This window comes from Nothobranchius furzeri, chromosome 5 (assembly GCF_043380555.1).
Source record: "Nothobranchius furzeri strain GRZ-AD chromosome 5, NfurGRZ-RIMD1, whole genome shotgun sequence".
Taxonomy (NCBI): domain Eukaryota; kingdom Metazoa; phylum Chordata; class Actinopteri; order Cyprinodontiformes; family Nothobranchiidae; genus Nothobranchius; species Nothobranchius furzeri.
In genome coordinates this window covers 2,839,985-2,860,578 of record NC_091745.1, presented here as the reverse complement: position 1 = coordinate 2,860,578, position 20,594 = coordinate 2,839,985, and the positions used below count along the sequence as shown (strand labels likewise).

Here is a 20,594-nt window from a genome sequence, read left to right as displayed (position 1 = left end):
CTTTAACATCTGCAAAGCCACATCCTTTCCTTTTCGCACAGTAATGCCTTCTAAATGACTCATATGTAAAACACACACACACAGGATAAAATGAGAACACAACAAAAAGAACCTTCACTAAGCAGTGTCTGATGAATGAGATACTTTCAGTTTGTTATGAATCCCTCATTGTTTGTAGATTTTCCAAGTCAAATTAAAAAGAATATGAAAATAATTAATCAAGTCTAGAAGGCCCTTACAAAGCTTGTTCAATCAACCAGAGCATGTTAATAATATGTTCCATTATCATCAGCAGCTCAGGTAAACAAAGACAATAATTACTTAAAGCCGCTATGAACAACTTGTGATGAACCGTTTGTGTTGTGAAGCCAAAGGCTCAGTATAATTTATCATAGTTTAAACAACGTTCATCAATTTTAAATTGTAGCACAATCACACGCTGGTGGGGATGAGCTACGATGTAGCCACAGCCTCACTGGGGCGCACTGACCGAGGCAAGGCCTGCCGATCACTGGCCACCACCAGCAGGCAATGCGGGTAAGTGTCTTGCCCAAGGACACAACAGCAGCATTCTCTGGTCGGAGCCGGGATCAAACCTGCAACCTTCCGATAAATGGACAACCCGCTCTACCTCCTGAGCTACTGTTCCCGATTATTCAGACAAAGACTTTAGTGCCCAAACAAAATATCCCAATGCCTGGCTCCGAACATACAGCACATAGTTCCAGACAGCAGCTGGTGGTAGTTGAGCTGTGTGCATGACTTCTGCATGTGTGACTGCCTACTGAACCCTGTTATAAAGTGCTGAGTAGGACAGCCAGAGCAGGCGAGGCCAGCGACGGCTTGTCAAATACTTTTGGGGCAAGCTCTGTGGATGTGCCACAGTCCTCCAGTGCAAACGGAGTGGCCCTAACTGTTCTGGACACCAAACACTGTTGACAAAATAAAGGTAGCTGCTTGCCTCTGAGACATGGTTTGACATACATCCTATACATGAACTATACATGTAATATGATCTTTACAATTATACAGCATTGATACAAAATACAAGCTACAAATTTGATAATCACCTGCTACTAGAAAGGCTGAGAGACTGGGTAGGCCTATCAGAAACTGCTCTGGAGTGGTTCTCCTCTTACCTAAGCGTTCTTTTTCTGTGGCTGCCTCCAAGTGACGGTCCTCCACCACCTCCCTCACCCATGGTGTCCCACAAGGTTCTGTGCTGGGGCCTCTGCTTTTCCTCCTCTATCTGCTTCCTCTGAAGCACATCCTGAGCCCCTTTAAAGGAATCTCCTACCATCTTTATGCAGATGACATCCAACTGTACATCTCCTTTAAGCCCCAGGAGATGTCTAAGCTGCAGATGTTACACACCTGCTTAGACTCCATTAAAACCTGGATGGCTGGGAGCTTTCTTCAGCTGAATGAAGATAAGACTGAGATCCTCATCTGTGCCCCAGACAAGCTGGTTCCCAAAGTCAGAGACTCTTGGTCAGCTTGCTTCTCACACCAAACCCTCTGTTAGGAATCTTGGCGTGACCTTTGACCCAGCTCTCACCCTGGATTCTCATGTCAGTTCTCTTGTTCGCTCTTCATGATTTTACTGTATAAATTGTTGGTTGTTATAATAAAACATTTTTGTTAAATATATCATGAGAGAAACAGTGATATGAGAAGTGAAACAAACTTCTAGGAATTACAGAAAGTTTCATTTTTACAAAACTAGACATTAAAGTTGTTACTTTGAGTCACGTTGTAAACAAGATAAATAGAAATTCTGTTATTCAATTATAATTACCTTGTTTTTCTCTGTCAATAAAATATCCCAGATATTGTGTTTCAACAGTACAGAATAGAAATTATTTAAAACTGCAACACGTTTTCTATTTGCTTAGGGTTGGAGATTCAGCAACAGTCCAACTAGAATACAACAGTGAAAATGTATGTCACACACCTAATCTAGGTGAGAATCACTTTCCTGTTATAATTTTGTAGAATTATTACTCAGAGGAAAGATAATTCAAGATTTAAAACTGCATAATGAAAGAGGGAGGAGTCACCACAAGTCGATTTCCTACTGCAGGCCCAGGGGAGCTCGCTAAGCTAAATCACAAGACTCCCTAATGAGAGTACAGAGAGGAGCCACTCGAACACACAGCTCAGAGCCTGCCAGATCACCATAACAACCAGCCAGCTGACCCACAATGCATCACAGTACAAGCCCAACTGCAGAACTGATCTGTGCTCCTGGTTTGGTGCTGGTTCTCAGCTCAGAAGCATCCAAACACCTCTAAAATACCTCAGAGAGGTAAAAATAAATAAGTAGATAAATAAAACACACAAACTAGCCTCTGAAGTTATAAAACCCTCACAACCTTTTGGCGAAGCCGCTTACATTCATCACCACAGTTAACAAAATAAAGGCATCTTGTTGATCATTGCACAAGATTACGAGGGTAAAATCTGATTATGGCTGAGATATAACTTAACCCCATCCCCCTACCCAGCCTTGTGCCTGCTGATGGGGACACAAACAGGGGATCAAGCAGGCCTGGGGCCCAGCAAGGGATTTTGAAAAGGAGGTTAATACTCATTCGTACATGAACTGGATGTTTAGACAAGGAAAAACACATGCACTAGATTTACATTAAATTTGTTCAACATGCACCTCCATAAGTTATCATGACGATGGTCAGTGTTGCCAGTGGTCCCTCACTTCCATTGGATTTAAACTCTTGACCAAGAACCCACAAACAAAACCTCTAAAGAGACAACTGGAAGAAGGATAGCTGCATTACATAGTCACAGTGGAAAACATTTAATCCAGTCTCTAGTACGGTCAATACCCCTTACCCAGCATGTTCAAGGTATGACTTTGTTGAACCCGCCCCGTTTGAGCAGAGCTGATCAGTAGAGCTGGCATGGCAAGCCAGACGACTAGACGGCAAAGCTGTTAAGCAATAAGTCATTCCTGTGATTTCAAAACATTAAGATGCTATTTTAGGAGGAGTAACAGGTCTGTTTGGATAAAACAGAACTGTAAATAAAAAGTACACAATGTGGAGGGCTGTTTTCTTCATTGTAACCCCTCATCTGAGCAAAAGTGTTTTGATTTCATTTGATGCGTGTTGGGTACGTGGTGAGTCACGGCATCACTGGCATGATGTCAACCAATCATGAATGATGATGTTAAATCTGCATTCTAGATTATGTCTAATCTTAAAAGATCTTTATCCTCAATCAGAGGAGTGATGGGGGGGGGGGGGGGGGGGGAATACTGCAAGAAAGCCAGAAATCAGTAGGGCTCAGACTCAACAACCTCCTGACAACAAATAGAACAGCATCACCCTCTCTTTTACAAGGAAAATGTTTCCAAAATATTAAAAAATAAATAAATAATAAAACTGCAGCAATTTCTCTTTATTAAGAAGTGGCTAAAAACATTAACACCATTTTATGTAGAACGAAAGTAATGTTTCACTTTAGTTATTAGCCATTTTTAGACGGAATTTATTTTAGGAAAATTCTATAAACAGTCCAAACTGATACCAACATGTTTAACATGAGGCATCCGGACCATAACAGAGGGATTTTTCACCTGTCAGTAAAAGGCATAACCTTAATATTCATGCATAATAAATGTATCCTCTAATCTTCACTGAATCTGAAGCTTTAGTAAACAGCAGCCTTGTGGCAGACTGCAGCTGCAAAGCTGTTTTACTGGCCAGGACCCACACTGATGCTCCATCCTTGTTATACTGCAGCATGACCCACTTTCCTTCTCTGCCACAGGAGCCGCAACACCAGCCACTGTCAGGCAAAATCCAAAAGCTGCCAATGGAAGGATCAAGCAATACAAACCACAACCACTGAGTTTAAATACCCCCCCAAAAAAAGACGTGTCTGGAAACAAATAACTACCAAGACAACTATATTAGAAAAATATTCACTTACAAAATAATTGATCAAACAAGACAAATACCAGTGTAACCATTGAATTTTCTGGATTCCTTTAGTTTAAAATATTTGATGATTGAATATTTTTGATGTGAAACAAAGAGAACCTACAAAACATTTGAGTTTGCTGCAAGTTTCAGAACATTTGATAGGTAATAATAGACAATAGCCAAGTGTCACTCCATGATTTCCCTTGTGTAATTACAGATGTGCCAGTATGATGGAGAAAAGGTGTAGAAAATATACGAAGTGCTGAGTGTGTAAATAAATCAGTAAGAAACAGATCTTAATCTGGTGGTTAGAACAGCTTCACACCAACTTTGTTATCTCGCCCAGAGCAGATAGAAGGGGAATGTGGCGTGCAGATTCTAACTAAATATTAGCGTTAATCTTCATTGTATTGATGTTAAAATAACAAACAAAGGCAAAAATCTAAAAGAAGGTGCTAAAAGGTATGAGGAAAAACGAGATAAATAAAGGAAAATCCCTTTTAGAAGAACTGTTTTTATCACTTTCTTCCTGAATGGTTTCAGCTAAGCAGACACCTTATCTGTCCACGTTTCAAGCTTGTGATTTATCATCACAACACTGTTCCAGCAGGATGGTACTGACTGCAGAGGCGAGCACACAACTGCAGTGGAGCCAAAAGTGTTCACCTGACAACATTCTCAACAAATCCCAGAGGAGGCCAGAGCTTTTCAACGAGGTCTGACTCTCGATAGCCTGGGCACTGCAGTTTTTATTATTTGTGTAAAGAGAGTATTTACAGCAGTCTTTTGGTTGGAGTAACATGACATGAAAGGGAAAAGAAGCATTTCACATACTGTTAGAGATAAAGTGGCCCTGCCTAATCAGATCGACGTTATTCCACGTTTGAAGGCAAGATTAGTATTCTACATTCTCAAGGTGTCTAAACTGAGTTATGTTGCAAGAAAACAGATCTACAGAGTTCTTTTGCCCTGAGCTAAGAGGACAAACCTGTTTCTCTTGATTTAACTCACTGAGCCAGCTTGGTCCATTCACTGGTAACAGCGTCTACAGTTTCACCAGAACTGTTTAGCTATTGTCTTGATCCAGACCGTCTATTGTAAATAGACTGACTCCCTCTCACACCCCAAAAGTAAAGTAGTCATGCCCTTGTCCTCGCAGCTGGAACCACTCATCCTCTCAGATCAGATGGGGAAGTGTTGGGGGTTGGGATACGGGCTGAATGACTAGGGGTCTTTTTGATGTCCTTTAATTCTTCGAATCAAAGCGTAAACAAGCACTGCTATTTATGCAGACTCTTGGATATAAGCGAATCTGGTTGCACTGGATAAACGTCAAATAAAAAACCATTTTGCTATGGTGGCAAGAACTAGCTACTTAGTTTATGCTAGTTTTTAAAATAAAAGGTCAGAAATCCTGACTTTAAAGGTAGAAAGCAGCTGGGTGTTGGATGAGATGTGGCTGTGAAGAGGAGTGTACACATATCTAGGCAAACATATGCTTAAATATGTGCTTATGACGAGAGATGATGAGCCTTTGTTTGCATTGCTTTCATCTTGTAAAAAAAAAAAAGTCACACAGCCCATGTTGTTTAAAAATGCAAAACAATGTTGGACAGAATGATTTGGTCTTTGTTTCAGACATACCATTTTGATGGGTTTATGTCGGAGGTCTGCATCGGTCACTGTAGCCTCCTGGTCTTTGGCGGCTACACCCCTCTGAGCAAGGAGCTGCAGCAAGGCGCCATTGTCTTTGGGCTGCGCCTCGGCTCCCGCACCTCCAAGTAAAATGCTGTAGATGCGGCAATATAGCTCTGAAGACTGAAGAAGACGTGTGACTGGAGGTTTAAGATGCTCCTGTTCATACTGGTCACAGTAGAAGGGGTCCTGTAGCTCTGCAGGGACATTTTCTATTAAAATGAAAGAAAAAAACAGACAAACTAATTAGCTTTATAAACTATTAGAATAAACGTTAACAAATAAAAACCCCAATGAAAAATGAATGCATGAACACAACAAAAAACTCGTAAAAAGATTAAATTTGTTGGACAACAGCTTTCCTCGATGTTAGGGCTGCAGGAACTGTTGAGGAAGAGTCTGAAGTTAGGATCCAGACTGACTGCAGAACACATTCAGGTATATTCAACACACTCTGGAGTCTCAAGCTGACTTTCATAAGGTCTTAATGAAACGTCTGGAACACATTTAAGGTAAAAACACCACAGAAACACATTTTTATAGTTGGAACCAAACGGTGAATGATAACATTTGTGTTTATAAGTGCTTGTTTTTGTTACTGAAACATCTCATGAACTACTGGGTGGATTATAACGAAACTTCCAGAAGATGCTAGTACACAAACATCTACAATTGCTAAACATCTGGATCCAAGATGTCCAACTGGCCATTAAAATAAACAAAAATGAATATGACTCAAGTCAACTTCACAAAAGCTGTAGCAGCACTTTGACTTCATGGCTAAACCACCTGTATGTCTGTTGAGAAAACATCTCCTGGACTATTGGGCAAACTATTGATAATCCCAGAAAATACTCTTCAAATATGCATCTACAACGGATATCAGGCCAGTTCAAGGTAGCGATAACTCCGTTTTTAAAATGTGATGTCATCACACTCCTCCTTGAACCGTCACCTTATCGTGGTGGAGGAGTTTGAGTGCCCTAATGATCCTAGGAGCTATGTTGTCTGGGGCACTTTGTGCCCCTGGTAGGGTCTCCCATGACAAATTGGTCTTAGGTGAAGGGTGAGACAAAGAACGGTTCGAAGGATCTTTCATGGCGGTGAAAACGAAGAGTCGGAGTACCCGGCCCGGAGGGTTACCGGGGTCCCACCCTGGAGCCAGGCCTGGGGTTGGGGCCCGTGAGCGAGCGCCTGGTGGCCGGGCTTTCGCCCATGGGGCCCGGCCGGGCCCAGCCCGAACCGGATACATGGGCTCGTCCAACTGTGGACCCACCACCCGCAGGAGGAACATGAAGGGTCCGGTGCAATGTGAATCGGGTGGCAGACCAAGGCGGGAGCCTTGGCGGTCCAATCCCCGGACAAGAAAACTAGTTTTTGGGACATGGAACGTCACCTCGCTGGCGGGGAAGGAGCCGGAGCTTGTGGCAGAGGTTGAGCGGTACCGGCTAGATATAGTCGGACTCACCTCGACACATTGCATTGGCTCTGGAACCCGAGACCTGGAGAGGGGTTGGACACTCTACTTTGCTGGAGTTGCTCCGGGTGAGAGGCGGAGGGCTGGGGTTGGCTTTTTGTTAGCCCCGAGACTCTCTGCCTGTGTGTTGGGGTTTACCCCGGGGGACAAGAGGGTAGCTTCCTTGCGCCTTCGGGTCGGGGAACGGGTCCTGACTGTTGTTTGTGCTTATGGGCCAAATATCAGTTCAGAGTACCCACCCTTTTTGGAGTCCCTGGGACGAGTGCTAGATAGTGCTCCATCAGGGGACTCCATTGTCCTGCTGGGGGACTTCAATGCTCACGTGGGCAATGACAGCTTGACCTGGAGGGGTGTGATTGGGAGGAACGGCCCACCTGATCAGAACTCGAGCGGTGTTTTGTTATTGGACTTCTGTGCAAGCCGCAGTTTGGCCATAACGAACACCATGTTCGAACATAAGGATGCCCACCGGTACACTTGGTACCAGGGCAGCCTAGGTCACAGGTCGATGATAGATTTTGTAGTCGTATCATCTGACCTGCGGCCGTATGTTTTGGACACCCGAGTGAAGAGAGGGGCGGAGCTGTCAACTGATCACCACCTGGTGGTGAGTTGGATCAGATGGCAAGGGAACATGCCGCGTAGACCTGGCAGACCCAAACGCATAGTGAGGGTCTGCTGGGAACGCCTGGCAGAAGAACCTGTCAAGACGGTCTTCAACTCCCACCTCCGGCAGAGCTTTGACCACGTCCCGAGAGCAGTGGGGGACATTGAGTCCGAGTGGGCCTTGTTCCACTCTGCGATTGTCGAGGCGGCTGTTGCTAGCTGTGGTCGTAAGGTGGCCGGTGCCAGTCGTGGTGGCAACCCCCGTACCCGCTGGTGGACACCAGAGGTTCGGGGAGCCGTCAGGCTGAAGAAGGAGGCCTACAGGGCGTGGCTGGTCTGTGGGTCTCCGGAGGCAGCAGACAGGTACCGGATAGCCAAGCGGGGTGCAGCAGTGGCAGTTGCCGAGGCAAAATCTCGGGCGTGGGAGGAGTTTGGTGAGGCCATGGAGAAAGACTATCGATCGGCTCCAAAGAGGTTCTGGCAAACTGTCCGGCGCCTCAGGAGAGGAAGGCAGCAACTCGCTCACACTGTTTACAGTGGGGATGGGGAGCTGCTGACGTCAACTGAGGCTATAGTCGGACGGTGGAAGGAATACTTTGAGGAGCTCCTCAATCCCACCAATGCGCATTCCGAGGAGGAACCAGAGCTGGGAGGCCTGGGGATGGACTGTCCGATCTCGGGGGCAGAAGTTGCTGAGGTAGTCAAACAACTACACAGCGGCGGAGCCCCGGGGGCGGATGAGGTTCGTCCTGGGTATCTCAAGGCTATGGATGTTGTAGGGCTGTCATGGTTGACACGTCTCTACAACATTGCGTGGTCATCGGGGGCAGTTCCTAGGGAGTGGCAGACCGGGGTGGTGGTCCCCATCTTTAAGAAGGGTGACCTGAGGGTGTGTTCCAACTATAGGGGGATCACACTCCTCAGCCTCCCTGGAAAGGTCTACGCCAAGGTACTGGAGAGGAGGGTCCGATCGATAGTTGAATCTCAGATAGAGGAGGAGCAATGTGGTTTTCGTCCTGGCCGTGGAACTGTGGACCAGCTCTATACCCTTGCAAGGGTGATGGAGGGGGCATGGGAGTTTGCCCAACCAATCCACATGTGCTTTGTGGATTTGGAGAAGGCTTATGACCGTGTCCCCAGGGGCACCCTGTGGGGGACGCTCCAGGAGTATGGGGTGGGTGGCTTTCTGTTAAGGGCCATTCAGTCCCTTTACCAGAGGAGCGTGAGTTTGGTCCGCATAGCCGGTAGTAAGTCGGACCTGTTCCCAGTGAGGGTTGGACTCCGCCAGGGCTGCCCTTTGTCACCGGTTCTGTTCATCACTTTTATGGACAGAATTTCTAGACGCAGCCGTGGTGTGGAGTGTGTCGAGTTTGGTGGCAGGAGAATCTCGTCTCTGCTTTTTGCGGATGATGTGGTCCTCCTAGCTTCATCCAGCTCTGACCTTCAGCTCTTGCTGGGTAGGTTCGCGGCCGAATGTGAAGCGGCTGGGATGAGGATCAGCACCTCCAAATCTGAGACCATGGTTCTCGACCGGAAAAGGGTGGCTTGCCACCTCCGGGTCGGGGGAGAGGTCCTACCTCAAGTGGAGGAGTTTAAGTATCTCGGGGTCTTGTTCACGAGTGAGGGTAGGAGGGATCGGGAGATCGACAGGTGGATTGGTTCAGCGTCTGCAGTGATGCGGACGCTGAGCCGATCTGTCGTGGGGAAGAGGGAGCTGAGCCAGAAAGCCAGGCTCTCGATTTACCGGTCGATCTACGTCCCAATCCTCACCTATGGTCATGAGCTTTGGGTAATGACCGAAAGAACGAGATCGCGGATACAAGCGGCCGAAATGAGTTTCCTCCGTAGGGTGGCCGGGCTCAGCCTTAGAGATAGGGTGAGGAGCTCGGACATTCGGGAGGGACTCGGAGTAGAACCGCTGCTCCTCCGGATTGAAAGGAGCCAGTTGAGGTGGTTTGGGCATCTGGTCAGGATGCCTCCTGGACGCCTCCCCGGGGAGGTGTTTCGGGCATGTCCTGCCGGCAGAAGGCCCCCGGGTCGACCCAGGACACGTTGGAGAAGTTACATCTCCAATCTGGTCCGGGAACGCCTTGGGGTCCTGCCGGAGGAGCTGGTGGACAAGGCCGGGGAGAGGACGGCCTGGAGCTCCCTAGTTGGGATGCTGCCCCCGCGACCCGGACCCGGATAAGCGGAGGAAGACGACGACGACGACGACGACGACGATGTCATCACATGTGCTCTGCTATACTTTTGCAATATTGCAATGTTTGACAAAAACAGTTATAACTCCATAAACTGTCAACATAACATTCAAGAAAAACCAGACTTTGATATGAACATGGATTTACTTATTTCTGTCACTTTCTAATCAAAAAATGTGTGTTGCAACTCCAGTTTTCACTTTTCTTCCACAATATCCGTAACTCTTCAGACCGTTCGTACTCAACAACCAGTGTTGGGGAGAATACTTTGTAAATGTATTTAGTTACAGAATACTGAATACTTGCTTTAAAATATATTCTGTAATGTATTCCGTTACTTTGTTTAATCTTGGTACTGTATTCAGAATACTTAGAATACTTTCCCATAAAAACAGCATTTAGGTCTCTTAAATGTCACAATATGTGTTGATAGCTACTCCCGCAGGAAAGCAGGGCATATTAATGCTAAATGCCATGTACCGACTGAGAAAAAGAATTAAACGATTAAATTATTTCTGTTACTTTATCAAACAGTCAATAGAAAATATACTTCAGTTTCTGTGAGAAAGTGCTTGAACATTGCACAGCATTACTGTCTGTAAGAAAATGTAATCTAGACAAAACGCTTCTAAATAATTGGGACTGGCCAATCACAGCGCATTTATTTAGAAAAAACTATGTATTATTTTTATTTTTATGTGTTTTGTAGTTTTTCCAAGATGGAATGGCGGACTGCCTCGTTGACAGACATCCAAAGCAGTCAAATCACTGCGCTCTATATGTTTGATGGGCCAATCATAGCACTCTGTCAGCCAAATGGGCGGGATGTACCTGCAAGTTAGCAAACCAAGATGGCTGCTGCTCCGTAGTGGTTCAATCACAGCGTTATTTTGGTTTGGTGGGCCAATCACAGCACTCTGTTGGTGGATGGGATGTTACTGATATAAAGATAGCGGTGGATCGTTTGAAACGGCTTTGGCATCAACTTTGGACTATTTTTGACTTAGGGTTTTCTTTGAGTCAAGGGGAGATGGATGGAGGTACTTAAGTTTATTTCGAAAAGGATGTATTTGCATATTTTTTTGACAGAGTAGGGCGCACAGCATCGTCACTTGACATTCGTAGCGGTGAGTACATCTGGTTGTTTGGTATCCAATAGCATGCAGAGAAAGACCGTAGATCCCACCACGCGCTTAGAGCAGGGACTAGAAACAGAGCTGAGAGCCGTCAACGGACCATAGACACTGCCTGACAATTTATTTATTTATTGAATTTCTTTATTCATCTTTCAGGTGAAAAGTGAAAAACACAAAAGTATTCCAAGATTCCAATGATATTAAGAAAGTAACTGTATTCTAAAGACCACGTTTAAAAAATAGTAACTGTACCGGAATACAGTTACTCATAATTAGTATTCTAAATACGTAAAGGCAATACTAGTATTCTCGTACTCCACAACACTGTCAACAACCCTTGTAAGCACATCATTGTCTGAAAAAGCATTCACAGGTACCCTGAGAGCAGCTGACATCAAACTGATTACTGAACGAAACATTCGACTTTCAAATAAATTTCTCACACCTGCAGCTAAGTCATAGACCACTTGCAGTGAACCTTGGGGAAAATCTTAAATAAAACTGAAAAAAATCTTTTAAACGGCACACAAACACCATAGTAACACAACACCAAGCCCAATGGTTAAACACCAGTCCCAGCCAGGTTTAATTACACCTGTGGTGTGTTGAGTCTATTAAACCTGGAATCTGTTGTTAGATTATTTCTCAGCATGTGTGTGTGCTGCATATTTTGGAGAGGCTAATATTGAGAAATTTAGATCATTTTAGCAATGTTTTTTTGCTCTTTTCATGACAAGAAGGCTTTTAATGTGTTAGTGAAAACACTGATGCAATCATCCACTGCGTCACGGATTGCATTAACTTCTGTGTTGAGAATACTGTAGCGACCAAGAAGGTACAGTGTTTCTCTAATAATAAACCGTGGGTGACCCCAGAACTGAAGGCTCTCAAATCTGGAGACAAAGAAGAGCTGAGCAGAATTCAAAAGGATTTCAAATATAAGATTCGGAGTGGCATGGAGTGCTTCAGTAAGGAGATGGAAAACCAACTCCAACAGAATAATGTTCGAGAGGTCTGGAGGAACATGAAAAAAATCTCCGTACACTTCAAAGACATTAGAGGAGTCACTGTGTCTGGTGACCGGGGGTGGGCCATCAACTACCAATCCCACCCCCAGCTTCCATCAACCCACCTTATACGCTGTCCCCCCCACTACTGGTGCAAGGTCATTGTTGCCTGTATTCTCCTCACTCTACCACTCAGCTTCACCCCCATTCACACATCAGCCCACATCAGAACCAGCCACAACCCCCTCCCCAGCCCAGCCTCACATCTACCTCAGTTTAACAGGTGAGAGGCCAGCTCAAGAAGATGAAAGCAAAGAAGGCAGCAGGTCCAGATGGAATCTGCTCCTGAGTGCTCAGGGACTGTGCAGACAAGCTCTGTCAGGTGGTCCTGCACATCTTCAGCCTGAGCCTGAGTCTGGAGAGGATTCCTGAACTGTGGATGACCTACTGCGAGTTTCCCGTGCCAAGAATCACGCACCCCAAGGAGCCTAAAATTTTTTTAGACCTGTGGCCCTGACCTCTCACCTGATGAAGACCCTAGAAAGGCTCACCTTGCACCACCTTTGGTCACTATGAGCTCAGCGCTGGACCCCCTGCATTTTGCCTACTGGCCTGGAATCGGGGTGGATGATGGTATTAACTACCTGATGCACCAATCCTTCTCACCCTTTATTTGACTTTCTGCCCCCTTTATTTTGGTCCAAGACCATTACTGGGCTGGCCCTATTAAAAACATTCTACACCCCTGCTAAGTAGACTTAAAGGGGCATTATGGCAGTTTGACAGCCAAAACATTTATAGAAATAATTAATTTCTTCTTCATACATTCTCCTGCAATGCCCTGGTCCTGTAGAATGAGGCCTGGCATTTTTACTGTGATTGCCTGTTTTCTGTAAAATCACAGAAAAAGAGAGATGCTCGGGTCGAGCAGGCTGCTTCATGCGCGTTCACGCTCAGGCGTCGCCCGTAGCATTTGCTATCCGTAGCTTTAGCAGCACTAACGCCTAGTGATGAACCTAGCTACATTTCTGAGGACCCATAGATACTTTCTTCCAAATATTTCCTGCAAATTAGCAACAAAATAGCCATTTTCGCTCCAAACCGTTCTCCGAACGTTGTTTCAGCTGTCATTAAGGATATAAATATTACAGATACAAAGAATGTCGCTGGTGCTTAAGCTCATCTAATAAAATGACGGACTCTCATGCAGGGAGAACTGGGTTCAATTCTCGATGTGAACATAGTTTGTTTAGGGTTTATTTTTTACATCAATGGTATTTTTTTTTACAGTAAGATGCCTAAATTTTTATTTGAGATTTGGTGAACGGTATTGAATTCACAGATGAAAAAGATGTGGGTTCAACTTTCATCTTGGAACAATTTTTCAAGCAAGGGAAGGGAATGATCTGAGCATGCAGGAGGACTGACCCATCATAAACCTTTGTCGGCTGTGCTGAAGAGAAAGGTACAGAACCACATTATTTAATTAATTAGCTGCACGTTCTCCTGTCCTCCGGGCCACCCACACACACACACACACACCCACACACACACACACACACACACACACACACACACACACACACACACACACACACACACACACACACACACACACACACACACACGGGACTGTCTCAGCTGTTATTTTCGTTAAGGAGTGTGCACGTACAACATGCGCGCCTCGTGCACGAGCCTACTTTTGAAGCTGCCGTTATGCTTTTGGCCTGAGGGGGCAATCGCGAGCATAAAAATTCAAAACCCCGTAAAGTCCCTCTAATGAAGTATTTTTAAGCCAGTATAAAAATGACTGAAACACAAATTTACATAATTGGCATTTATATATATATATATATATATATATATATAATGTGTACTGTGTGTATTCCCCCCCCAAACAAAACAACAAGAAGCTTAGTACGACTTAAAAAATTGCAAATATGAACCATGAACGAGACATATCACCCTGTCCTGTCTCAGTGGTTAGTTAAAGATAGCAAACCATCTCTTCCAGTTGGTTCTTCTTTAAATATGACCTGCACAGCAAACATAACGCAGACACACCCACTCTGAAACCGGTTTTTCAGTATTCAAACAAAACCATTATGTTAGTGTCTCTGAGCTGACCTTCTCAAATATAGTATCTCATTATTTAAAGTGCCTTCAAGAACTGAAACATAAGCATAACTCCCCTATGAAACAGCCTTGCTGTGAATTATGACTCTCTCTACCATATTAAACCAACGTTGGGTAAACGTTTTTAAATCCAACAGTTCTAAACTAGTTTTGTTTTCTTAAACCACATAAAATCCCACAAATAATCAAGACAAAGTTAACATATATTCATGAAAAAGAGATAAACTGAAAGTGGAGTTTCAGGAAGGAAGAACTGCTGCTTCAATAAATGAACTACTAACAGTTACATTAAAAACAGTCTTGTGTGCTTGCTGCTTGAAGGGGTTCAAGCTCTCCAGCACTTCCTCAGCTGGAGCCAGGGCTTATCTGCTGCTTTGAGTGAGAAGGCAAAAGTCAAACGTGTGCAAAGATTACTGACCGAATATAATCATGGTGGGTGAGCTCTGCAAGCAGAGACACAACTTGCCATCTACTAATACAGTTTAACTCTAAAGTGTAATGCTTCACCAGCAGCTGACTGCCCTCTTCCAAACTAGATAGAAGGAAAAACCAACTGAGGCAATATGCAAACTATTTAATAATGTAGAACTGGTTAAACTTTCTAAAGAAAACTAGTGGAACTGACCCAGCTTAACATCACAGCTGTAGTCGCCTATCTACACCGACATGCACTGTTGGATAACAGGAGCCGTGCTCTTTTTCACTGACTGATTGTGATGTGACTAGTATGCGAACTCAAACATCGCCCTGCCTGCCTCGCGGGAATCCTTATTCACGAAACAGAAGAAAGTTTGGCAACACTGAGCATTTGGGCCAAGCCAAGCACCTGATTATAACAAAGTCTGAGAAAAGTGTCCAAAATCCACTCACTCACCTCTTTAAGCAGAAGCAGCAGCTCTGGCTAGTCTGATTAGCAGATTACATTTAATGGTTTCTTCATTAGTCAAGCTGCTGACTGTGAACGCTTAAATTTGAATAATTTATAAAACAGATCAACAGAAATTAGCAAGATAAGCATCTAAGCAGGACTCAGATGACATTTGTCTTTTATGTGTAGTGTTAGGCAACATAACATAACATTAAGAAAATATTGACACAAATAAGTGACTCTGCATTCTAGACAAAAGAATTTCCTCTGTAACAGTACTTGGAATATGAAATTTGAAAACACCTCATTATGTGTTTGAAAAGCTCAAAAACGTGTGATTACTGCTGTTATTTTTAGAACAAAGCAGGTACTGTGTTGTTGCCCCAAAACAGGGCTGTTGTGAGAGGAGCGACATTAACATCTCGTTTACTGTAGAGCCACTAGAACCGTCAAATGCTCACAAAACTAATACATCTTTCATCTAGAAAGGGATGGTCTTGGTTTAATTAGATGCACTTAAACTTCAAGGATTTTGGTTATTTGTTGAACTGAGTGACCAACGTTTATGATGATGTGCCAAGTCCATTCATCCATCCATTTTCTCCCACTTATCCAGAGTCGGGTCGCGGGGGCAGTAGCCTGTGGAGAGGCCCAGACTTCCCTCTCCCCAGCCACTTGGGCCAGCTCTTCCGGGGGAATCCCAAGGCGTTCCCTGGCCAGCTGAGAGACATATGGGCCATTCCCATCTGTACCGGGTCGGCCCGGGCCGGGTAGCGTAGGTTGTTTACATATCTGGGTGGCCTGGTATTTTTCCGGGCCAACCAAGGCTCATTCTCAGCCCTCTTCTCGAGGGGGTCTGCTTCAGGCCGACCAGGGCCAACACACCCACTGCTGACAGCAAATTCACACCTTCCATTAGAGCAAGCCTCTGATTGGTGGGTAGAATCAGCCCACATGGGCTTAAGGCAAGGATGTGTGGAATCAACCGGGCCAGGCTGGGGCCGACTGGGGCTACCCGGCCCAGGCCGACCCGGTACAGATGGGAATGGCCCAATAGTCCCTCCACCGTGTCCCGGATCTCCATTTAGGCCTCCTCCTGGTTGGATGTGCCCGGAAAACCTCACCAGGGAGACGTCCAGGAGGCATCCTTATCAGATGCCCGAGCCATCACAACTGGCTCCTCTCGATGTGGAGAAGCAGCGGGTCTACTCCGAGGTCCTCCCGGATGACCGAGCGTCTCACCCTATCTCTAAGGGAGAGCCCAGCCACTCTTCAGAGAAAACTCATTTTGGCCACTTGTATCTGCGATCTAGTTCTTTCGGTCACTACCCAAAGCTCATGACCATAGGTGAGGGTAGGAACGTAGAGTGACCGGTAAATGAAGAGCTTCGCCTTTCGGCTCAGCTCTCTCACCACAACAGCCCGGTACATGCCCGCATCACTGCAGACGCAGTACCAATCCACCTATCGATCTCGCACTCCAGCTTTCCCTCATGCCTGACCCAGAGAGGCATTCTAATGTGCCAAGTCTACATGTTGATATTCAAATATTCAGTGTATTATAATTAAATGCATTAATTTATGACTTTCAACCTTTCAACAGTCCTTTTATTGATCACTGAACCGGCACCAAACAAAAAGACACCACACAGGCCGTCTCGCCTTCACATTAATTTACAGGTCCTCTCATCATAAACAACAGCCCGGTGTTTCCTGTATCATTAGCACAGAACTTCACCACACCAGCTTTGAATGCATTAAAGTGACAATGTGCATCTTCCCTGGCGATAGGGGGCAGTACTTACTAGTGTGCACAAGAGCGCCATGTCAACTAGAAACCTGTCTTTCAGAGTCTGGTAGACTTCTGGTTATTTCATTCAAATATTTTTTTCCTGATTTTAAAACCTTGGCTGAAGTAGCGCTCATTATTCAGCACCCACTTCGAATCTGGTGTTCTAGCTGAGTAGGGTTGCAAGGATTAATCGGTTTGACTATTAACCAAGGTGTGAAATGCTGCGGTTAACACACCGTAAAGATCTCTCCAGCTCAGCAAAAAAAAAAAATAAATTTACAAAAATTTTTTTAAAAAATTTGCAGACTAAAGCGAAAGTGAAACTGAACGAACGCACGCAGCAGAACCAGCATCAGCAACCACCGGGATCTCTCCGTTTCCACTTAGGGAGTGCTTCAAGTCTCCTGTGAGGGCATATTTTAGACTCCCAAAGTTGCCAAAATAAAAATTCAGAATGATGTCTCGTCCATCTGGCAGAAAAAAAGGTTGCAACACTCCTAACTTGTTATCACCTCTGAGACCATCATGCAGACAAATTAGCTCCAGCTGAGTCAGGTTACGTTACTGGCTGAAGGGATTTAACAGTAATAGAACAATCCAGTGAACAACGGTTCACTTTGTGTTCTACGTTCCCCCCGTATCTGTCTACAACAAACCAGTACGGCAAGCCATTTTAATATTTAATCAATACCTCTCTGTAACTCCTGTTCTACATAGCAATAATATAATTTATCATTGTCCAAATAATATTCTTACTGATGGAATTTGAAAAGATAAGAACAAGTAGGAATTACATTTAAGTAATATTCATAACAGCTGCACTAGTAGGAATTTAGCATCTTAGTTCATTAATGTGTCTCCATCCTGCAGTGCTAGCCCTGACCAGCTGTCAACAGTTGAACCTTTTTGTCTTTTTACAGAAACTCAAAAAAAGATATTAGGCAAATATACTGAAAACATTTTAATCATTATTTCTGATAATCCATCACTGAGCTTTTCACGTTGTTGAACATGAAAATAGTAGAGGTGCAGAAAAAAAAAATCGATTCAAGTCTGAATCGAGATTCTTTTCTATAAAGATTCAGAATGGATTCAAAAAGGTTCAGAATCGATTCCAAGAACTCAAATATTTGGCATGTTACAGGTTTGAGATGCACCATTTTGATCTTTGTTAGGAGAGTCAGTACTCCGTTTACTTTTGTGGTCCCATAAATTGAGATGATTTATGTTTGAATCTGCTGACACTTGAATGTAATTTTTTCCATACTCAGAAATTTGAGATATTCTCATATTTATTTTCTAAGTTGATAAATGAGTACTCAGGAATACTCATGTAACTTGTTTCTACACATACTTGAAAAGTATTTGACCGTATTACTTTCAAAGCTACTGTTAGGTAACTACAGATTTGTTATATTTTACATGGTAAGCAAAAATAAATGTTGCCTTTTGGTCAAAAGATTGCTTCTGTTTACAGTTTTAGAATCACTTTATTTTACCTTGTAAATTTGCATTTTTGGAGCATGACCAGTTTAAAGTCAAATAAAAATGTCCCATAGCTTTAACTAACGTGTATAACAAAGTAGTTCATCCTGGAGCTGACACTCTTTGTCAATACTGATGGTGAATCGATTTAAATTGAGAATCGAGAATCAATTCTGAATCGAATCGGCAACCCAAGAATCGGAATCGAATCAAATCGTGAGTTGCTCTAAGATTCACATCCCTAGAAAATAGTCTCCTACATCGACCTCCTGCATTAGCTTCTGACAGAAAATAGACTAACTGTTCTAGTGACCTAATAACATTTTTAAGAGCATTTATTTTAAAATAAAGATCTGATGGTAACACTTAATTTCTGTTTAATCTTTGAAGAGTTCATAAAGAGTTCTCATTTAGAAATTGATCATGTAACCTTTAATCTGTAAATGTGAGTTTTGTGGATTATAACACATTTTAAGATCTTGAATTGTGTATTTATTTGTTCATTTCATGCTTATTAATTAGTATTATAATCATATGTTCCAATATTTCTTTCTTTAAAGGTGTAGTTCACAGAAAAAAACATTTTTAATGAATATTTCTGATTATAATCAGTCACTGACTTGTTCATGCAGGCCGAACATGAAAATTGTTATTTCAATCATTTATAGAATGTGTGTAATTTATTTGTTAATACAAACGTGAAATCAATTCATGCTAAATAATCGTGATTATTTCTCAAACTATAATCGTACCACCAAAATTTATAATCATTGCAACCCTACAGCTGAGGGTAGATTCATCCAGAACAACATTTAAACAGCCATGAGGCAAAAGTCCAGAGCCTCATAACCTCTTCAGCAAGCCCCCTAGAGACCTTTGATTACGCACAAGCTGCAGGTGGCCAGTTCAGGTTTACGCAGAGCAGTAGGAATGTACATTTGGGCCGCAGCAGGTGAAATGTTCCTAATTTAGGTGAAAGCGTTTAATTACATTGTTTATATGTTACTGGGGCACTCTGGTCAGCTTGTTTGGACTAAATATTAATTAAAATGAATGGAATTTAATGGTATTATTGAACGTTGCACCCTCCTCATGGTGCGTCCAAATGCTGCAGCAATTCATGTCATTTCCCACTCAAACTCAAAAGGAGCAAACAATTGTGCAGGCAAACAAAGATGACGCTTCCTTTTAACACTTTAACAGTGTTTAATAGGGGCCGTTTATTCGTCACTCTACCAAACAACAAATCCAAAATGAAATCAGAAACATCTATTTATCTTCCAGCAAACATGTATTTAAAAAGTCTCTTTGGACTGCTGTGTTGGCAAATCGGTCTGTGCATGAGGACTTTGCTCAAAGTGTCACATGCACAAATGTATTGCCCAAATTATACAAATCGTCCAACCCTGGTACATACCTAAATCATTGCAAGCAAGCTGGACTTTGTGTTTGAATAGGACCTTACCAATGGATGGCCATTGGGATCAAAAATCCCTGGTAGTGCAACCTCCAGCAAAATGATAAGAACATCAGTTTCTCTTTAATCACTGGCAACGAGCGGAGGTAAGTCGCTTTGGACAAAAGCGTCTGCTAAATACATAAACATGTAAAACAACGTTCATGAATAGAGAAAGTTTGGAACAGCTTGTTACAAATCACTAAATGCATTTTTTCCTCATGTAGAAGGAAACATGGCGTCTGACATGCGCCCAGAGACAGACCCGCTCCCGTGTATTTTAGACCCAATTTTTACGGCTGTTACGAAACCGCAAAATTTTCCCAACCAATGGGCATCATTTAATTCATTCTCAACGTTTCCATGGATATTTCCAGATATATGTAACGGTAAAAACTACACATCGTCTCTTTAAAGGGCCAACGCAGAGAGAACAACATCTTAAGACTGAAAGTGATTTACCTTATGCATGATCTATAGAAAACAACGTAACACTGGAGAAGATGGGGTGATTATAGATATTCTCTAATAAATAGATAGAAAGCAAGTTCTGATCTCCATATGCGTGTAAAAATAGAAAAGACTTGATTAGTAGTAAGATGTGGAAACTAATATTTGGTCTGATAAAAATATCAAACCATTCAACTCAGTAACCATGTTCTGAGGGTGTCTTGAAGAGTTTTAAAGTTTTTTCAGTAAACACTAACGTACTAAGATGTTTTCCTCGGGTCCTTGTCTCCTGAGGACCCACCATAGCTACACTGAATGGAAACAGGTAGATCAACTGA

The 20,594-nt window shown here is 43.5% G+C and overlaps 1 protein-coding gene across 3 annotated transcripts in view; it reads right to left on the bottom strand.

Annotated features, from left to right (window-relative positions):
• camsap3 (calmodulin regulated spectrin-associated protein family, member 3) overlaps positions 1-20,594 on the bottom strand; it is a 37,066-nt gene that overhangs the window by 12,551 nt on the left and 3,921 nt on the right. For all 3 annotated transcript variants that reach the window (XM_015948483.3, XM_015948485.3, XM_015948484.3), the window contains exon 2: positions 5,592-5,854. In XM_015948483.3, coding sequence (XP_015803969.1) covers positions 5,592-5,854 — 263 coding nt within the window. The remainder of the gene's footprint in view (positions 1-5,591; positions 5,855-20,594) is intronic.